A 20,335-nucleotide genomic window follows, 5' to 3' on the forward strand; every position below is an offset into this window, starting at 1 on the left:
ATACATATATACTATATACATAGTATATAGTGTACATATATGTATATATGTTTGTACCTATTTATTACCCTATTTATTTTATTTGTACATATTTATTCTATTTATTTTATTTTGTTAATATGTTCCATTGTGTTGTCTGTCTCCCCCTTCTAGACTGTGAGCCCGCGGTTGGGGAGGGACCGTCTCTAGATGTTGCCACCTTGGACTTCCCAAGCGCTTAGTACAGTGCTCTGCACGCAGTAAGCGCTCAATAAATACGATTGAATGAACGAATGAACAGTGCTTTGCACATAGTAAGTGCTTAATCAATGCCATCATTATTATTCTTCTCTGGGCCTCCTCTGTAAAAGGGGGATGAAGACGGTGAGCCCTCCGTGGGACAACCCAATCACCCTGTAACCTCCCCAGCGCTTAGAACAGTGCTTTGCACATAGTAAATGCTTAATAAATGTCATTATTATTATTACTATTATTATTACTATTATTATTAATATTATTATTATTCTCTGGGCCTCAGTTCCCTCCTCTGTAAAAGGGGGATGAAGACGGTGAGCCCTCCGTGGGACAACCCGATCACCTTGTAACCTCCCCAGCGCTTAGAACAGTGCTTTGCACATAGTAAGCGCTTAATAAATGGCATTATTATTACTATTATTATTACTATTATTATTAATATTATTATTATTATTATTCTCTGGGCCTCAGTTCCCTCCTCTGTAAAAGGGGGATGAAGACTGTGAGCCCTCCGTGGGACAACCCGATCCCCTGGTAACCTGCCCAGCGCTTAGAACAGTGCTTTGCACATAGTAAGCGCTTAATAAATGTCATTATTATTATTACTACTATTATTATTAATATTATTATTATTCTCTGAATCTCAGTTCCCTCCTCTGTAAAAGGGGGATGAAGACGGTGAGCCCTCCGTGGGCCAACCCGATCACCTTGTAACCTCCCCAGCGCTTAGTTGGGGAGGGACCGTCTCTAGATGTTGCCAACTTGTACTTCCCAAGCGCTTAGTACAGTGCTCTGCACACAGTAAGCGCTCAATAAATACGATTGAATGAATGAATGAACAGTGCTTTGCACATAGTAAGCACTTAATCAATGCCATCATTATTATTCTTCTCTGGGCCTCAGTTCCCTCCTCTGTAAAAGGGGGATGAAGACGGTGAGCCCTCCGTGGGACAACCCGATCCCCTGGTAACCTCCCCAGCGCTTAGAACAGTGCTTTGCACATAGTAAGCGCTTAATAAATGTCATTATTATTATTACTACTATTATTATTAATATTATTATTATTCTCTGAATCTCAGTTCCCTCCTCTGTAAAAGGGGGATGAAGACGGTGAGCCCTCCGTGGGACAACCCGATCACCTTGTAACCTCCCCAGCGCTTAGTTGGGGAGGGACCGTCTCTAGATGTTGCCAACTTGTACTTCCCAAGCGCTTAGTACAGTGCTCTGCACACAGTAAGCGCTCAATAAATACGATTGAATGAATGAATGAACAGTGCTTTGCACATAGTAAGCACTTAATCAATGCCATCATTATTATTCTTCTCTGGGCCTCAGTTCCCTCCTCTGTAAAAGGGGGATGAAGACGGTGAGCCCTCCGTGGGACAACCCGATCCCCTGGTAACCTCCCCAGCGCTTAGAACAGTGCTTTGCACATAGTAAGCGCTTAATAAATGTCATTATTATTATTACCTTTATTATTATTAATATTATTATTATTCTCTGGATCTCAGTTCCCTCCTCTGTAAAAGGGGGATGAAGACGGTGAGCCCTCCGTGGGCCAACCCGATCACCTTGTAACCTCCCCAGCGCTTAGAACAGTGCTTTGCACATAGTAAGCGCTTAATAAATGTCATTATTATTGTTATTACTATTATTATTACTATTATTATTAATAACATTATTATTATTATTCTCTGGGCCTCAGTTCCCTCCTCTGTAAAAGGGGGATGAAGACTGTGAGCCCCCCGTGGGACAACCCGATCATCTTGTAACCTCCCCAGCGCTTAGAACAGTGCTTTGCACATAGTAAGCGCTTAATAAATGTCATTATTATTATTATTATTATTATTATTATTATTATTCTCTGGATCTCAGTTCCCTCCTCTGTAAAAGGGGGATGAAGACGGTGAGCCCTCCGTGGGCCAACCCGATCACCTTGTAACCTCCCCAGCGCTTAGAACAGTGCTTTGCACATAGTAAGCGCTTAATAAATGTCATTATTATTATTATTATTACTATTATTATTACTATTATTATTATTATTATTCTCTGGGCCTCAGTTCCCTCCTCTGTAAAAGGGGGATGAAGACGGTGAGCCCTCCGTGGGACAACCCGATCCCCTTGTAACCTCCCCAGCGCTTAGAACAGTGCTTTGCACATAGTAAACGCTTAATAAATGTCATTATTATTATTATTCTCTGGACCTCAGTTCCCTCCTCTGTAAAAGGGGGGTGAAGACTGTGAGCCCTCCGTGGGACAACCCGATCCCCTGGTAACCTCCCCAGCGCTTAGAACAGCGCTTCACATATAGGGAGCGCTTACCAAATCAATCAATCAATCAATCGTATTTATTGAGCGCTTACTGTGTGCAGAGCACTGTACTAAGCGCTTGGGAAGTCCAAGTTGGCAACATATAGAGACGGTCCCTACCCACCGGTGGGCTCACAGTCTAAAAGGGGGAGACAGAGAACAAAACCAAACATACTAGCAAAATAAAATAAATAGAATAGATATGAACAAGTAAAATAAATAGAGTAATAAATATGTACAAACATATATACATCTATACAGGTGCTGTGGGGAAGAAATGCCACCATTAGTAGCAGTAGAGCGCCGTTTGGACGGAAGGTGCTCAGTAAATAGCGTCCTGGCAGGCTTGCGACACACGTGTCTCTGTGTGTGTGTGTGTGTGTGTGTTGTTATCTATGTTTCTATTCATTCATTCATCCAATCAATCGTATTTGTTGAGCGCTCACTGTGTGCAGAGCACTGGGCTAAGCGCTTTCTCTCCTTATTTCCTTCAGGTTCTTGTCTGTGGAAGTGCCTGATGAAGTAATGAACAACAATTCCTTGGGGGAAAGGGGGGGAGGAGGAGGGAGGGGGAGGGAGGAGGGAGGAGGGGAAAGGGAGGGGGAGAGAGGGGAAGGGAGGGAGGGGGAGGGAAGGGGAGGAGGAGGGAGGGGAAAGGGGAGGGGAAAGGGAGGGGGACAGAGGGGGATAAGGAGGGAGGGGAAAGGGGGAAAGGGATGGAGGGGAAAGGCAGGGAGGGGGAGTGTGGGGGAGGAGGTGGGGAGGGAAGGGGGAGAGGAGGGGGAAAAGGGAGGGGGAGAGGAGGGGGAGTGGGGGGAGGGAAAGGGACAGGGAAGGGGAGGGAGGGGGAGGGGGGGAAATGGGGGGGGAGGGAGGGGGAGAGGGGGGAGGAGGAGGGAGGGGAAGGGGGGAGGAGGGAGGGAGGAGGGAGAGAGAGGGAGAGAAGGAGGGGGAGAGGGGGAGGGAGAGGGGGAGAGGGAGGGGGAAAGGGAGAGGAGGAAAGGGGAGAGGAGGAAAGGGGAGAGGAGGGGGAAAAGGGAGGGAGAGTAAGGGAGGGAGGGGGGAGGGAGAGAGGGAGGAGGAATGGGGAGAGGGGAGGGAGGAGGAGAGAGGGAAGGGGGAGTGAGGGGGAGAGGGAAGGGAGGGGGAGATGGGGGAGGAGGAGGGAGGGGGAAGAGGGAAGGGGGAGGGAGGGAGGGAGAGGAGGAGGGAGGGGGAGGAGGAAAGGGAGGGAAGGGGGAGTGGGGGGGAGAGGGGAGGGAAAAGAGGGGGGAGGGAAAAGAGGGGGGGAGCAAGGAGGGGGGCGGGGGGCGGGGGTCCCGGAACCTGTTTCCGGCAGGCTGCGGGATTCCCTTCCACTTCCGGTGGGCAACCGACCCCCCCCCCGCCCCTCGCCCCCCCCCGCCCCTTCATTAGCATTCCCTCCCCGGCCTGCTCCCTCCTCTCCTCCTCCTCCTCCTCCTCCTCCTCCTCCTCCTCCTCCGCCGCCGCGCTGACCCCGCGGGCCCGTAAGTGCGGGGACGGGGAGGGTGTGTGTGTGTGTGTGTGTGTGTGTGTGTGTGTGTGTGTGTGTGTGTGTGCCCGGGGGGATGGGGGGGGGTCTGCCCGCACAAAGCTCCCCGCCCGGGAGCCGGGAGCCGGGGGATGGATGGGGCAGCGGGCCGTTGCCGGCGGAGGAGGCCCCGCGGAGGAGGCCCCGCGGAGGAGGCCCCGCGGAGGAGGCCCCGCGGAGGAGGCCCCGCGGAGGAGGCCCCGCGGAGGGCCGGGGGGCGGAGAGGCCGCCGGGCCTCCGGCTGCAGGATCCGTGCGGCCGGCCCTCCGACCCCCCAGCCGCGGGGCAGCCCCAACCGGACCCCGAGACCCCTCCGGACCCGCCCGCCCGCCCGCCCGCCCGGCCGGCCGGCCAGCCATCCACCCGCCCATCCATGCACCCATCCATCCATCTACCCACCCACCCACCTATCCATCTATCTACTCATCTATTCACCTACCTACCCATCCATCCACCCACCCACCCATCTACCCATCCACCCACCCACCCATCTACCCATCCATCCACCCACCCACCCATCTACCCATCCATCCACCCACCCATCCATCTATCCGCTCATCCATCCACCTACCTACCCACCCATCCACCTACCCACCCATCTATCCACGCACCCACCCATCCATCTATCCACTCATCTATTCACCTACCTACCCAACCATCCACCTACCTACCCATCCATCTACCCATCTACCCATCCACCCACCCATCCATCTATCCGCTCATCAATCCACCTACCTACCCACCCATCCACCTACCCACCCACCCATCCACCTACCCACCCATCCATCCACCCACCCACCCATCCATCTATCCACCCATCTACCCATCCACCCATCCATTCATCTATCCATCCATCCACCCATCCATTCATCCATCCATCCATCCATCCATCCATGCACCCATCCATCAATCCATCCATCCACTCATCCATCCACCCATGCACCCATCCATCCACCCACCCATGCACCCATCCACCCATGCACCCATCCATCCATCCATCCACCCATCCATCCATCCATCCATCCGTCCATCCATCCATGGAAGTGTGCACAGCACTGGGCCAATCCATCCATCCATCCATCCATCCATCCATCCATCCATGGAAGTGTGCACAGCACTGGGCCAATCCATCCGTCCATCCATCCATCCATCCATGGAAGTGTGCACGGCACTGGGCTGAGCGCTTGGGAGAGGACGACTCGGGTACTCCCTGCCTGGGGCCCCAAGAGACAACTTGAACTGATAATAATAATAATGATGATGATGACGGTGGTACAGAGAAGCGTTGTGGCTCAGTGGAAAGAGCACGGGGTTTGGAGTCAGAGGTCATGGGTTTGAGTCCCGGCTCTGCCAATTGTCAGCTGTGTGACTTTGGGCCAGTCACTTAACTTCTCTGTGTCTGTTACCTCCTCTGTAAAATGGGGATTAAGACTGTGAGCCCCCTGGGAGACAACCTGATCACCTTGTAACCGCCCCAGCGCTTAGAACTGTGCTTTGCACTTAGTAAGTCCTTAATAAATGCCATCATTATTATTATTACTTGTTAGACACTACGTGCACTGTTCCAAGCACTGGGGGAGATACAGGATCATCAGGCCGTCCCACGTGGGGCTGACAGTCCTCATCCCCATTTGACAGATGAGGGAACTGAGGCCCAGAAAAGTCAAGTGGCTTGCTCAGGGTCACCCAGCGGACAGGTGGCGGAGCCGGGATTCGAACCCCCGTCCTCTGACTCCCAAACCCGGGCTCTTGCCACTAAGCCACGGTGCTTCGAAGACTGCCAAGAGGCCTAAGCCGGACAGGAGAACATTTGAGGGCAAATTCCCCAGTTCGGGAGAAGAGAGGAGGGGACAGGCCGCTGCTGGCAGAGCATCCGTCCGGACAGAGAAATCCGTCCGGACAGAGAAATCCGTCCGGACAGAGAAATCCGGCAAGTTGAGACCCCCTTGGGGATAAGGAGCATGGCTCTTCCTGGCTAGGCCGGGAAGCCTGACCCTCCTGGCGGTGCCCACGTTCTTAATCCCCGTTTTTCTGTCCTGGAATTGGGGGGCAGGGGGGATTTTCTGGAGGGGTGGGAAGAAGTGTGTTTCGCTTGCCTCCCCAATCCCCTTCAGCGTCCCTGCTGCCTGGAGAGCATCTAGAAACACGACAGCAGAGTCACCCCGAAACAAGGAGCATCTCCAGCCTTTTGGCAGAATGTTCATCCGCTTTTCAGTACGACGACGAGGCCCCGACTCCCGCTTGCGTTTAATCCGTGTTGGACTTTTTTTCCCGTGCATCACTTTCAGATTAGGATACTTAGAGTTAGAGGGACGTCGGACGAGGCCTTTGCCTCGTCCGCTATTCCTAAGTGATTTCCAGGCCGCGGTTTCGGTTTCCTCTGCTGCTACGAACAAAGTGGAGATTTTTGTCGTGTTCGTGAAACACAGTTTGAAAGGTGCAGGATGTAGAGAGTGTTTAAGAGAAGCAGCGTGAGTTAGTGGAAAGAGCGCGGGCTTCGGAGTCAGAGGTCGTGGGTTCTAATGCCGGCTCCGCCACTTACCGGCTGTGCGATTTTGGGTGAGTCGTGTCACTTCTCTGAGCCTCAGTTACCTCATCTGTAAAATGAGGATTAAGACTGTGAGCCCCACATGGGACAACCTGATCATCTTGTATCAACTCCGGCGCTTAGAATGGTGCTTTGCACGTGGTAAGCGTTTAGCAAATACCATCATCATCATTATTATTATTTACTATTTTCCTCCTTGTTTCAGAACGGGACTTCTGTATATTAACTCATTCGTCTGAATGGTGCTTTGCACACAGTAAGCGTTTAGCAAATACCATCCTCATCATCATTATTATTATTTACTATTTTCCTCCTCGTTTCAGAACGGGACTTCTGTATATTAACTCACTCGTCTGAAGACGTTAGATTTTGGTCAGTTTATACGTGCAGTTTGCTGAAGCTGAAAGTGTGATGTGTTAGGGGGAAACTGACAATGTGTCAGATTCAAGAACGTCTTAGGAATTAAATATTGTCCCTGGCAAAGCAGAAGCATTGCATTCGTCTATCACCCTCCTTCCAAAAGTCCAGCATTTAATAAATGGTATTGTTGATGTCTAGGACAAATACTAACTGGATAAGGGACCCAGCAGTCAGTCAGTAATGTTTCCTGAGTGCTTACTATGTGCGTAGCACTGTACTAAGATCTTGGGAGAGTACAGTAAAATTAGTAGATAATAAAACATGCCTTCGAAAAGTTTACAGTCTAGCGAGACAGATTCTAATTGTATAGAGGAGGAGGAAGAAGATACGGCCGCGTCTACGTGAATTAGTTCTTTAAGTGATAGGGTATGTAAGAAGTGTACATACTCCCGTGAGAGTTTGTGAGCATGGCTTTAGTGCTTAGTTGGCCGAAGTAACAGTTGGGAGAATATAAATGAGGGAGATTAGAAACTATTTGAGGATGGTCTCCTAGAGGAGATCTGACAACTGAAGGGCTCTGATGATGGGGAGAATAGTGGTCTGAGGGCTGTGGAGGGTGAGGGAGTTTCAGACAGGGATGAGGAAGAGGCCTGTGACGGGAGAGAGGAGAACGATGCATCGTGAGCGGGGTTAGCTTTCAGGGAATGAAGAGTACAAACTGGCATAATGGGAGAAGAAGGTGGATAGTTAGGAGAGAGCTGACTGAGTGCCGTAAAGCCAAAGGTGAGGAGTTTCTGCTTGATACAGAGAGGAATGGGCAACGTTTAAGGATTTCCGAGGAGTGGGGACACATGTGCGGGATGACGTTTTTGAAAAGCGATCTGGGCAGCGATGCAGGGACCGGGGAGGGGAGACGGGAGTCCGTGAATCAATCAATCGTATTTATTGAGCGCTTACTATGTGCAGAGCACTGTACTAAGCGCTTGGGAAGTACAAATTGGCATCACATAGAGACAGTCCCTACCCAACAGTGGGCTCACAGTCTAAAAGGGGGAGACAGAGAACAGAACCAAACATACCAACAAAATAAAATAAGTAGGATAGAAATGTACAAGTAAAATAAATAAATAAATAGAGTAATAAATATGTACAACCATATATACATATATACAGGTGCTGTGGGGAAGGGAAGGAGGTAAGACGGGGGGATGGAGAGGGGGACGAGGGGGAGAGGAAAGAAGGGGCTCAGTCTGGGAAGGCCTCCTGGAGGAGGTGAGCTCTCAGCAGGGCCTTGAAGGGAGGAAGAGAGCTAGCTTGGCGGATGGGCAGAGGGAGGGCATTCCAGGCCCGGGGGATGACGTGGGCCGGGGGTCGATGGCGGGACAGGCGAGAGCGAGGTACAGTGAGGAGATTAGTGGTGGAGGAGCGGAGGGTGCGGGCTGGGCAGTAGAAGGAGAGAAGAAAGGTGAGGTAGGAGGGGGCGAGGTGATGGAGAGCCTTGAAGCCCAGGGTGAGGAGTTTCTGCCTGATGCGCAGATTGATCGGTAGCCATTGGAGGTTTTTGAGGAGGGGAGTAATATGTCCAGAGCGTTTCTGGACAAAGATAATCCGGGCAGCAGCATGAAGTATGGATTGAAGTGAAGGCAGCAAGGAGGCTGATGCAGTAATCCAGGCAGAATAGCATGGTAGCGGTTTGGATGGAAAGGAAAGGGCGGATCTCCGCTACGTTGTGAAGGTGGGACCGATGGGATTTAATGATGGGCTGAATATGTGGGTTGAATGAGAGAGAGGAGTCGAGGGTAACGCCGAGGTTAGGGGCTCGTGAGGCAGGAAGGATGGTGGTGCCATCTACAGCGATGGGCAGGACAGGGTTTGGGTGGGAAGATGAGGAGTTCCGTATTGGGCTTGTTAAACTGGAGATGACGGGAGGACATCCAAGTAGAGATGTCTTGAAGGCAAGAGAAAATGCGAAACTGCAGAGAGGGGGAGAGATCAGGGCTGGAGATGGAGATTTGGGGATCGTCCGCATAGAGGGGGTAGTTGAAGCCACGGGAGCGAATAAGTTCTCCGAGGGAGTGGGTATAGATGGAAAGTAGAAGGGGATCCAGAACTGAACCTTGAGGGACCCCCACAGAGACAATTTCCACCTTCTCTCTCCGGGACCCACAGTCTCCATTTTTCTGACGAGCCCCCCCCCCACTTTCCTTTTAACAGGTGGAAGCTGAGCCGTCCTCTTCGTCGACCGGCTTGGGCCCGACCGTTCACCGCCTGAATCGGCCACCGTCTGGTCACTCCTCTCCTCCCTCCCCCCCACCCAGGTCACAGCCAGAGACATGTGAGTTCTGCTGGTGACAAGCCACGGTCGTCTCCTTAGGCTACCGTAGTTTCCGGTTTCCAGGCCTGTGGAAGGGGAGCCGATGTGTGCGTGTGAAGAATTCTTCAAAGAGCAAACAGACTAAGATTTTCCCACTTCCAAACCAGAATCCAGACCTCAACCAAAGAGCCGAAACACCTGCCTCTTTAGGGGAACCCCTGGATGAGTTGTGCAGAATTCCAAGAAGATTGTTTGCTGAGATTCTTTGCAGCCGAGGAACATGAAGCAAGAGATGCCTCCCTTTACTCACTGAACCAGCAAGGTAAATTTATCCTGAGCAGATTATGCCGCAGAAGGTTTCGGTTGCTGAGATTGACGGAAGACGCGGTGAACTCTCCTTAGTTGGCGGGATAAATCATTGGAGTAAGGAAGACAGTGGCCCGACCTAATGAAGTCTGGACAGTCGAGCGTGTAGGAACAGTACCGATTTTGTTTTGCTGCTCAAAATAGCAATCGCTTTGTAACTCCCGGCTATAAATTGAAACATTAAGTGATGTTCCTAAAATAGTCACGCTCAACCACTATAACCTGTTGAGACTGGAAAGTGTGCCACTCTAGGTTTGCTGCTTTGGATTGTTAATTTGGTTTTGTTTGGGTTTTTTTTTTTTCATGTGTTCCAGACTGTTCCAATGCCAGGGGACAGTTGCGTGCTCTCTGCTTTGTAAGGGATGAGAGTTTCATAGTCTTTTCTCGTCTATTATCACACACACTTAAATTTTTCTCTTTTCCTTCTCTAATCAATCTGAAAACGGATCTGTTGGAACCCTGAATAACTGTGGGCAGTTATTCAACTGCCAACCCTGTTGTATTTTAGTACAGTGCTCTGCACGCAGTAAGCGCTCCATAAGTACCATTGATTGTATCGGCGCGAAAAGCTCATGCTTTGTGTCTTCACACTTCAAAACAAGAACCTCACTGAAGTCCCAGGGAAGCCCAAAATGATAACGATCATGTTGTTAAAGCAAACTCTTTGGATGTGAACTTGGACTCCAGGCCCGGTCAGATCAAGCGTGCTGCTACTCTCCCGTTAGATACAGATTGATTTGTTTGGCAACTGTGGTCTTGTATTTTTGGAAAGTAGCGTATACTCCCGAGTGCTTAGTACATTCTTTCAATCCTGTTTATTGAACACTTACTCTGTGTGCAAAGCACTGTACTAAGCGCTTGCCCAAATCTCACCGTCTAGACGGGGAGACAGACATTAATATAAATAAATAATGGTACAGATGTATACCTATGTGCTGTGGAATTCTGCTCTACCCTCTTCCCCGCCCCACAGCACTTGTGTATATTTGTACATACTCAGTATTCTATTTATTTTATTAATGATCTATATATATCTATAATTCTGTTTATCTATTTTGAGGCTATTGATGCCTGTCTGCTTGTTTTGTTTTGTTGTCTGTCTCCCCCTGTGAGCCCTTTGTTCGGTAGGGATTGTCTCGACCTGTTGCCGAATTGTATTTTCCAAGCACTTAGTACAGTGCTCTGCACACAGTAAGTGCTCAATGAATACGATTGTTTGAATGAATGACTGAATGGGAGGGAGGATGAAGGAAGGGAGCGAGTCAGGGTGACGCAGAAAGGAGTGGGAGGAGAGGAGGGCTTAGTCAGGGAAGGCTTCTTGGAGGCGATGTGCCTTCGTTATGGCTTTGAAGTAGCGGAGAGCAATTATCTGTCTGATATGAGAGGGAGGGCGTTCCAGGCCAGAGGCAGGACGCGGGTGAGAGGTCGGCGGTGAAACAGAAGAGATCGAGGTACAGTGGGAAGGTTGGCTTTAGAGGAACAAAGTGTGCCGGCTGGGTTGTAGTAGGAGATTAGGGAGGTGAGGTAGGAGGGGACAGGGCGATTGAGTGCTTTAAAGCCAATGGCGAGGAGTTTTGGTGTGATGCGGAGGTGGATGGGCAACCACTGGAGTTTTCTGAGGAGTGGGGAAACGTGATCTGAACGTTTTTATAGAAAAATGATCCGGGCAGCAGAGTAAAGTATCCACTGGAGTGGGGAGAGAGAGGAGGCAGGGAGGTCAAGAGGCAGGAGGCAGGTCTCTTGATACAATAATCAAACCCAGTTAGGGTAAGTACTTGCGGTAACGTGGTAGCAGTTTGGATGGCGAGGAAGTGCTGGACTGTAGCGATGTCGTGAAGGTAGAGCTGACAGGATTTCGAGATGGTTTGAATATGTGGGTTGAAGGAGAGAGGGGAGTACAGAGTATAGTGCGCAGTGAATACAATTGATGGATCGACCGAGTCACTGAAAGGTTTCCTCCAAGCATAAAGGTGACGTGTAGGCCCATGCCTTAACCCATTCATGGTTAATGCAAGATTGGGGTCTTTGATGTTTCTTTGACAGACGTTTACATCACTTTAAATTGAGGAAGTTCTGGCTGTGACATTTCTGTGACAGCTCACCTCCGTTTAAATTGAGGAAGTTTGCCTGGAAATAACACAAGCGTCTCAGTTGTTTTTCGAAAGAGCAGTCCGTGGGAAGGATTTTTTTTCTTACAAGAAGCAGGCTCTTGTTGTTTATTAAATGTTTGGAGAGAACTGCAGAGTCTGATGATGATCACCTTTAGTGATGGTTCTGAGATAGCATTAATATAAACTTCAGGTTTCTTTTTGGGTTTTTTGGGGGGTTTGGTTTTTTTTTGCTTCTGAAATTAGCTGATAGTTCTCTCCGTGGAATATGATAGTCCGGCATAGATTGACTAGAGACCGACACTTTATCTGTCTACGGAAGCAACATGTTAAGTTTGTATTTGTAAACAATCAATTCCCTCCAAATGGTGCTCCTAACACGTCATGTTGAGAAATACTTTTCAGCTACCCTTGGAGGTTCTTTTAGTGGCCTCATCTCTTCATTTTGGGTGGATAAAAGTAAATTGGAAATTGCAAATGACTCTGAAGATGACAGCAGATTTTCCTGAATTAAGTCTTTGAGTTTCCTCATTTGCAACCTCTGTATCTTTCTGTCCTTCAGGTCTGCCAAAATGTCTGAAAGATCAGATCTCCTTCACTTCAAGTTTGAAAATTATGGAGATTCAATGTTACAGAAAATGAACAAATTAAGAGAAGAAAACAAGTTTTGTGATGTTACGGTTCACATAGATGACGTTGAGGTTCAGGGCCATAAAATTGTTTTCGCTGCAGGCTCCCCTTTCCTGAGAGATCAGTTTTTGCTGAACGACTCCAGGGAGGTGAAAATCTCTATTTTGCAGAGTTCAGAAGTGGGAAGGCAACTGCTGTTATCCTGTTACAGTGGGATTCTGGAGTTTCCCGAGATGGAACTCGTCAATTATTTGACGGCGGCCAGCTTTCTCCAGATGAGTCATATCGTCGAAAGATGCACCCAGGCCCTGTGGAAGTTCATAAAGCCCAAACAGCCGTTGGAGGGCAAGGAGGATTGCGAGCAACACAGCGATTCTTCAGAGTCAAAAGATCACCGGGGAGATGACCGGGAGTCTCAGAAGCGGGATTCGCCCTGCATTCAGCCCTCCGAGGACAGCATGGACATGGAGGACAGCGACATCCAGATCGTCAAAGTGGAATCTATCGGCGAGGTGTCAGAGGTGAGGAATAGCAAGAAGGAACCGAGTCAGTTTGCCTCCTCTGAACCCGCGGCTTTGCATTCGTCGGAACCTCAGCATTCCTTAATCAATTCAACGGTGGAGAACAGAGTGAGCGAGATTGAACAAAACCACCTCCACAACTATGCTCTTTCTTACGCAGGGAGCGACGGCGTCGTCCTGGCCTCCAAAGACGTGTTTGGCCCTAACCCTCGGGGCGTCGACAAAGGCCTGCAGTGGCATCACCAGTGCCCCAAGTGTACCAGGGTATTTCGACATCTGGAGAACTACGCCAACCATTTAAAGATGCATAAACTCTTTATGTGTCTGCTCTGCGGCAAGACTTTCACCCAGAAGGGCAACCTCCACCGGCACATGAGAGTCCACGCGGGGATTAAACCTTTCCAGTGTAAGATCTGCGGGAAAACCTTCTCCCAGAAGTGCTCCCTGCAGGATCATCTCAACCTCCACAGTGGCGATAAGCCCCACAAATGTAACTATTGTGACATGGTCTTTGCCCACAAACCCGTTCTGAGGAAACACCTTAAGCAGCTACACGGTAAAAACAGCTTTGACAATGCAAATGAAAGAAACGTGCAAGACCTAACTGTGGACTTTGATTCCTTTGCCTGTACTGCTGTCTCAGACAGCAAAGGGTGCCAGCCGCAACCTGAGGCCGCCCAGGTTCTGGATGCAGGTAAACTGGCCCAGGCTGTTCTCAGTTTAAGGAGCGACGGTGCCTGTGTTAATTAACTAGGTGTGGACGCACACGGCTGTCTGACCAAGAACGGGCGAAGAGTAGAGTGAGAGCTGGGCGATTGAAAGAGCAGGTATGGCTGGTCGGATTCCCCGGAAGACTACCCTCTGGGAAGTCTGGGCTAAAAGAATGGGGGCGGAGCAGAGTGAGATCAGGCCTGTCGCGAAGGAGCAGGTTTGGCTAGTCGGGAGCCCCCGAGGACCAGCCGGGTGGTCTGGGCAAAAGAACGGGGGAAGAGTAGAGCGAGATCTGGGCTCTCCGAAGGGCAGGTTGGGCTAGCCGGATTCCTCGAAAGACCATCCCGGTGGTCTGGGCAAAGTCCCGTCTCAAGCCGTCCCTCCAACCCCCCCCATCCCGTCTTGGGTGGTGAAGGACTTTCTCCTTGGTGTCCCTTTTCCTGGCTCAAGGAGGACTCCGCCCGGGATGCATCCCGTTGGCTTGCGGTCTGGGCCGACCCTGCTCCTCGGCTCTTCCGTGGGACGTGGTCGTCAGATAGTAGCACTAAAGTAACCGCATCTATCCTCTGACCGTCAACCCTGTGCAGAGAGGAGAAGGAGGCCTTAGGAGGGAAGGGGCTGAGATTCAAGTTGATCCTGCCGTGGGGCCCGCTGGGGGTTGTTCAGTAGCTAATTTCGCCTCTTTCTGTCCAGTGTCTCACATTCTCCTCTCGAGCCGTTTGTGTTGAAGCTGTTTACATGAAGTACTTGGGTTCTTTCTACACTCTCTTCTCTGAAAAACAGTATTATGCCCTCTCCCCGACAGTTCCAAGTTATTCACGTAGAGCAGCGTGCCACGGGCACTAAGCCCGAAAACTTTGTATCGGTGTCAAAAATCCTGCCGATGCTCTTAAAGGCAAAGCTACTGAAGGCAAGTACACGGTCTGAGAAACGGTGATCTCTTGACGATAAAGCAGCTACTCCGAAATCTAGGTACTCTGCTTCAAGGGAACCGTAGGCATTTTGAGTTGGGGTTATAAGACGTGTTTTCTTATATTGCCTTGTTGATCCGGAATTTCCATAAATTACAAACACATCGTCCTCTACCCCTATGGTACCTCGGTCGGTAATACTGCTATCAACCCAGCACAAAAAGAGGCAAACTCAGGACCTTTCCCCCCGGCAGGTACTCGTGCTCCACTCCCCAGTCTGCTAATAACCGAGACCACGTTGGTCAGTCTATGTAGATAGAACCATTTTTCTTGAAGAAAATGTTTGGGCCTGTAAGTTTTGGAGTTGTTACTTGGTGTTCGTGCTCATTAGATTTAGACACGGTAGATCTGTGACTGTGGTATAGGTCAACGTGTGGCAGCCTCCCCCTTCTTGGTCTAAAAAAAATTAAAAAATAAATAAAATACATAGAAGAAACAGTACCAGGTCAAGAGAGGTACGCTAACACAAAAGCGATACACAAAGTGCTGCACTTTCGCTTTATCCTCAGATTCTTTGTTATCCTTCGGAGGCGGTAGAAGACACGAGCTGAAGGTTTTCTAGTAAAATGGCTTTCGGGGGTTGAGTCCCTTTCACCAGATTTTTTTTTTATGGTATTTAGCACTTACTTTGTGCCTGGCACTGTTCTAAGCGCTGGGGTAGATATGAGGTCTTCAGGTGGGACGCAGTCCCTGTCCCACATGGGGCTTCCATTTTACAGATGAGTGAACTGAGGCACAGAGAAGTGAGGTGACTTGCCCAAGGTCACACAGCAGACGAGCGGCAAAGCCGGAGTTAGAACCCGGGTCCCTGTGACTTCCGAGCCCGTGCTCAATCCATCAGTTGTTTCCTGTTGTGAAACAATTCTCTTGACAGTAGAGTATCCTGGAAAACCCCTGAAAGGTGGTTCTTGGGCAGACAGTAGGAATAGGAGGGGAAAAAAACGGACAGGTGCTTCAGGGGCCAGTAATTTGGCAAGAGGATTCGTGCCTTGTTCACTTCAAATTTATCTTGGAGCTGAGAGAATGCATTTCAGGAAAAATTCAGCCACATCTTGGCTAACTGGAGGAAAAAGCCTATTGTCATTACCCCTGATAGAACCGAATATTGGATTTGATCGGAGGCAAAATCCTCACCTATTTCGTTAAAGATTTCACTGTGCTATAGGTATCCTCATTTAAGCTGGAATTCGTAATCAGAATGACGCAGCCTATAGGCACATCAAACCTAGCTGATAATTACGACTTTCTAGTTTTGTTGAACTCACACGCTGCTCTCCGAAGGCACATCAGACCCGGTTAATAATTAAGACTTTCTAGTTTTATTCAATTTGCACACCGTCTGAGGGCCCCGCCGCACTCTGTACCGATCAGTTATCTCCCTATCTGACGCGGGGATGTTAGTCTCGATTGACTAGTCTTTCCTTAGGGATGAGATACGTGTGTGGAAGGATGGGAACAGCAGTTTAGGTCTGTTGAAAAATAGTGCTTCCTGCTCTCTGACTCTCAAATTCAAATGCGTGCTTTTGCCTAGCGGGCATTAAGATCGAGTCCGCTGTTGCTCTTTGGCCTTGCCCTGCGCTAACTGGTATTTGCCGAAGGGCCATGAAGACGGTGTGGTCCGTCGGAAAGGGAACAGACCCGGCGTCAGATGCGTGTGTGTGTTCTTGTCACGTCTCTGCCGCCTGCCTGCCGTGGGACCTTGGGGGAGAACTTTCACCTCCGTGTGCCTCCATTTCCCCGTCTGAAAAATGGGGGGAAACACCTGCCTCTTTCTACCTCACAGGGGTGTTGTGAGGAGTCAAATGAGGTATTATTATCCTCAGCGACCCTTGATCTTTTTATTCCGATTTCAGACCAAGAACAGTGACCGACACCTGCCTGGGTTTGTTTGAACACTTCACTGATGATATTTTCAGTTGGGCTTTTATTCTAGGAACTGTTATTTCAGCAAAACCTCATTACCAAGTGCTGCAACTTTCACTAGAGTTATCACCTTCATTGCCTAGCTGAGGATCTAGCCTACATCCTGTCTATGGGACACTCGTAATGAATTACAGCTAAAGATGCCATTATCAAAATATGGTATATTTGGTTGTAAGGGATTTGATGTTTTTGTTTGTTTTTTTTTTTCTTCCAGACTCAAAGGCTTCCTAGGTCTAAGGGCGAACCGGTAAGACTACTACTGACCTTGGGAAGCTATTTCTTTAAAATGTGTGTGGCCAGAGTTGAGGTTAATTACTTCTGTCTTTGAATCCTATATGACAATGTAAGCAGTACTTAAAGTAAATTCAGAAAGAAGTTCAGGAAGAGGGAAGTTGCATGTAGCGGGAACCTTTTAGGGCTTGGTGTGAACAGCTGTGCCAAGGTAAACAGAGAATAAAATCCAACAGACTGAAGTGGCTGAGTCTTGGAAATGTCAATCGGACCTGGTTGCAATTCTGTTTTTATGAAAAACCGTTGTAAGAACACTGCTTCACCCTAACTGCCGTTATCGACAAAGTTTGTAACTACCTGCCCTCTTCCGTCACCACGCCAGCTAATGGACAGCTTTCCTAAACTTGCTGTATGTTACACATACTGACTCTAAACTACCTCTTCACCTATTATGAGGAAGTTTCCTTAATAAAAGTGTGACGACTAAAGCTCTGGTGTAAGTGGCTTGTTTCCCCTTTTTTTTTTGGCCCTGCCCCTTCAAGTTCAAGCTGGACCACTCCACACCTCCCCCCCCCCCCAAAATCACTAGCAATGTCCCCCACACCCCACCTCTTGGGTTTGCTTTCCTCATGGATGCAGTGGTCGACCTTATCGATCAGTCGTATTTATTGAGTCCTTACTATGTGCGGAACACTCAATCGTGTTTATTGAACGCTTACTAAGCGCTTGAGAGAGTATCATTTGTATTTATTGAGCTCTTACTGTGTGCAGAGCACTGTACTAAGCGCTTGGGAGAGTACAATCATCTCCCAAGATGATTACTCTCCTCCCCTTCAAAGCCTTACTGAAGGCACGTCACCTCCAAGAGGCCTTCCCAGACTAAGCCCCGCTTTTCCTCATCTCCCACTCCCTTCTGCGTCACCCTGACTTGCTCCCTTTGCTCTTCCCCCTCTCCCGCCCCACAGTTCTTACGTATATTTCTGTCATTTTTATTATATTGATGTCTGTTTATTTGCACTGATGTCTCTCACTTCTAGACAGTCCCTTATCAAGAGGGACCGCCACTCTTGATTGCTGTATATTGTTCTTTCCTAACCACTTAGTACACACACAGTAAGCACTCAGTAAATACGAATGAATGAATATAATACAAAATTTGCAGACACAATCACAGTAAGCACTCAATAAATACGAATGAATGAATATAATACAAAATTTGCAGGCACATTCACAGTAAGCACTCAATAAATTCGAATGAATGAATACAATACAACAAAATTTGCTGCGCATTCCCTGCCCACAAGGATCTTACAGCCTAGAGGGGTAGGAAGACGTTAATATAAATAAATAGCAGCTATGTACATAAGTGCTGTGGGGATGTTGGGAAAGAATGATCCGACCCTTTTCCCTGAGGAATGGGGGTCAGTTCTTCTGCAGGCCTTCCTGCTGGATCTCCTCCAGGAGGCCTTCCCAGACTGAGCCCCCTCCTTCCTCTCCCCCTCGTCCCCCTCTCCGTCTCCCCCACCTCACCTCCTTCTCTTCCCCACAGCACCTGTATATATGTTTGTACATATTTATTACTCTATTTATTTTACTTGTACATATCTATTCTATTTTATTTTGTTAATATGTTTGGTTTTGTCCTCTGTCTCCCCCTTCTAGACTGTGAGCCCACTGTTGGGTAGGGACCGTCTCTACATGTTGCCAACTTGTACTTCCCAAGCGCTTGGTGCAGTGCTCTGCACACAGTAAGCGCTCAATAAATACGATTGATTGATTGATTGGGCAAACCAAGTGCTTACTATGTGCCAATCACACTTCTCCCTCCCCCGACCCCTTCAAAGCCCTCCTGAAGGCTCACCTCATCCAGGAGGCCTTCCCGGACTAAGACCCCCTTTTCCTCTGCTCCCGCACCCCATCGCCCCGACTTGCTCCCTTCGCTCTACCCCCCTACCCACCCCACAGCACTTGTGTTTATATGTACATATTTATAATTCTATTTATATTAATGATGTGTCTTGTAGCTATAATTCTATTTACCTTGATGCCTGTTTACTTGCTTTGATGTCTGTCTTCCCACTTCTCGACTGTGAGCGCCTTGTGGGCAGGGATCGTCTCTGTTGCTGAATTGTACTTTCCAAGCGCTCAGTCCAGTGCTCCGCACACAGTAAGCGCTCAATAAATACGATTGAATGCACTGAATGAATGCCAGGCACCGTACTAAGCGCTGGGGTGGATACCGCGAATCAGGTTGGAACCAGTTCCTGTCCCACACGGGGCTCACCGTCCCGATCCCCGTTTTACAGACAAAGTAGCCGAGGCCCAGAGAGGGGAAGTGACTTGCCCGAGGTCACAGAGCAGACAAGTGGCGGAGCCGGGATTAGAACCCCTGACCGTCCGACTCCTGCACCTGAGCTCTACCCACTATGCCAGGTCGCTGCTTGGAGCCCATGAGTAGCAGCAGCGTGGCTCGGTGGAAAAGAGCCCGGGCTTTGGAGTCAGAGGTCGTGGGTTCAAATCCCGGCCCCGCCGCTTGTCAGCTGTGTGACTTTGGGCAAGTCACTTCACTTCTCTGTGCCTCAGTTCCCCCATCTGTAAAATGGGGATGAAGACCATGAGCCCCATGTGGGACAACCTGATTACCTTGTATCTACCCCAGCGCTTAGAACAGTGCTTTGCACATAGTAAGCGCTTAACAAATACCAACATTATTATTATTATTATGAGTGACTTTATGAAAACAAGCCCACGCCAGCAGCCCAGAGGTGACAGACTGACTGACGGACTGACAGATGGACTGAGTCATTCATTCATTCATTTAATTGTATTATTAAGCGCTTACTGTGTGCAGAGCACTGTACACCCCTCGCCTCCTTCACCTCAGCCTGGAAACACTAAGCCCCAAACCAATGGATGAACAACTGGGCCACCTCCTGCTCACCCCCTCCAGGAGGCCTTCCCAGACCGAGCCCACTGTTGGGCAGGGACTGTCTCTATATGTTGCCATCTTGTACTTCCCAAGCGCTTAGTACAGTGCTCTGCACACAGTAAGCGCTCAATAAATACGATTGATTGATTGATTTTCCTCTGCTCCTTCTCCCCTCCCCATCGCCCCCCCGACTCTACCCCCTTCCCCTCCCCACAGCCCTCGTGTATAGCTGTACATATTTATTACTCTGTTTATTTTATTAACAATGTGTCTATAGCTATAATGCTATTCATCTATTTTGATGCTATTGACGTCTGTCCACTTGTTTTGTCTTGTTGTCTGTCTCCCCCTTCTAGACTGTAAGCCCAATGTTGGGCAGGGGTGGTCTCTATCTGTTGCCAAATTGGACTTTCCAAGGGCGTATTGAACACGGTAAGCATTCAATAACTATGAATGAATGAATGAAGGAATAATGACGGTATTTGTTAAGCGCTTACTCTGTATCAATCAATCAATCAATCGTATTTATTGAGCGCTTACTGTATGCAGAGCACTGTACTAAGCGCTTGGGAAGTACAAGTTGGCAACATATAGAGACGGTCCCTACCCAACAGTGGACTCACAGTC

At 49.2% G+C, this 20,335-nt stretch overlaps 1 protein-coding gene across 3 annotated transcripts; it reads left to right on the forward strand.

Annotated features, from left to right (window-relative positions):
- Window positions 1-4,007: 4,007 nt before the first annotated feature.
- ZBTB26 (zinc finger and BTB domain containing 26) lies at window positions 4,008-17,267 on the forward strand. 3 transcript variants are annotated; one of them, XR_005450397.1, is made up of 4 exons: window positions 4,008-4,052; window positions 9,219-9,640; window positions 12,355-13,770; window positions 16,763-17,267. XR_005450397.1 is itself a non-coding variant. In XM_038745878.1 (4 exons), exons 3-4 carry the CDS (start codon window positions 12,365-12,367, stop codon window positions 16,777-16,779), a joined length of 1,290 nt encoding a protein of 429 aa, XP_038601806.1. In that variant the 5' UTR covers window positions 4,008-4,052; window positions 9,219-9,640; window positions 12,355-12,364; the 3' UTR covers window positions 16,780-17,267. The 3 variants fall into 3 exon arrangements, 1 of the variants encoding a protein (XP_038601806.1); XM_038745878.1 differs by having other exon boundaries at window positions 12,355-13,637; XR_005450398.1 differs by lacking the exon at window positions 4,008-4,052 and adding an exon at window positions 7,713-7,787.
- The last annotated feature ends 3,068 nt before the right edge of the window (window positions 17,268-20,335 follow it).

The sequence above is a fragment of the Tachyglossus aculeatus genome, chromosome 4, assembly GCF_015852505.1.
Source record: "Tachyglossus aculeatus isolate mTacAcu1 chromosome 4, mTacAcu1.pri, whole genome shotgun sequence".
In the NCBI taxonomy this organism is placed as follows: domain Eukaryota; kingdom Metazoa; phylum Chordata; class Mammalia; order Monotremata; family Tachyglossidae; genus Tachyglossus; species Tachyglossus aculeatus.

Coding starts and splice junctions, on each gene's coding strand:
- ZBTB26 (XM_038745878.1), top strand. CDS start 12,365: ATGTCTGAAAGATCAGATCTCCTTCACTTCAAGTTTGAAAATTATGGA.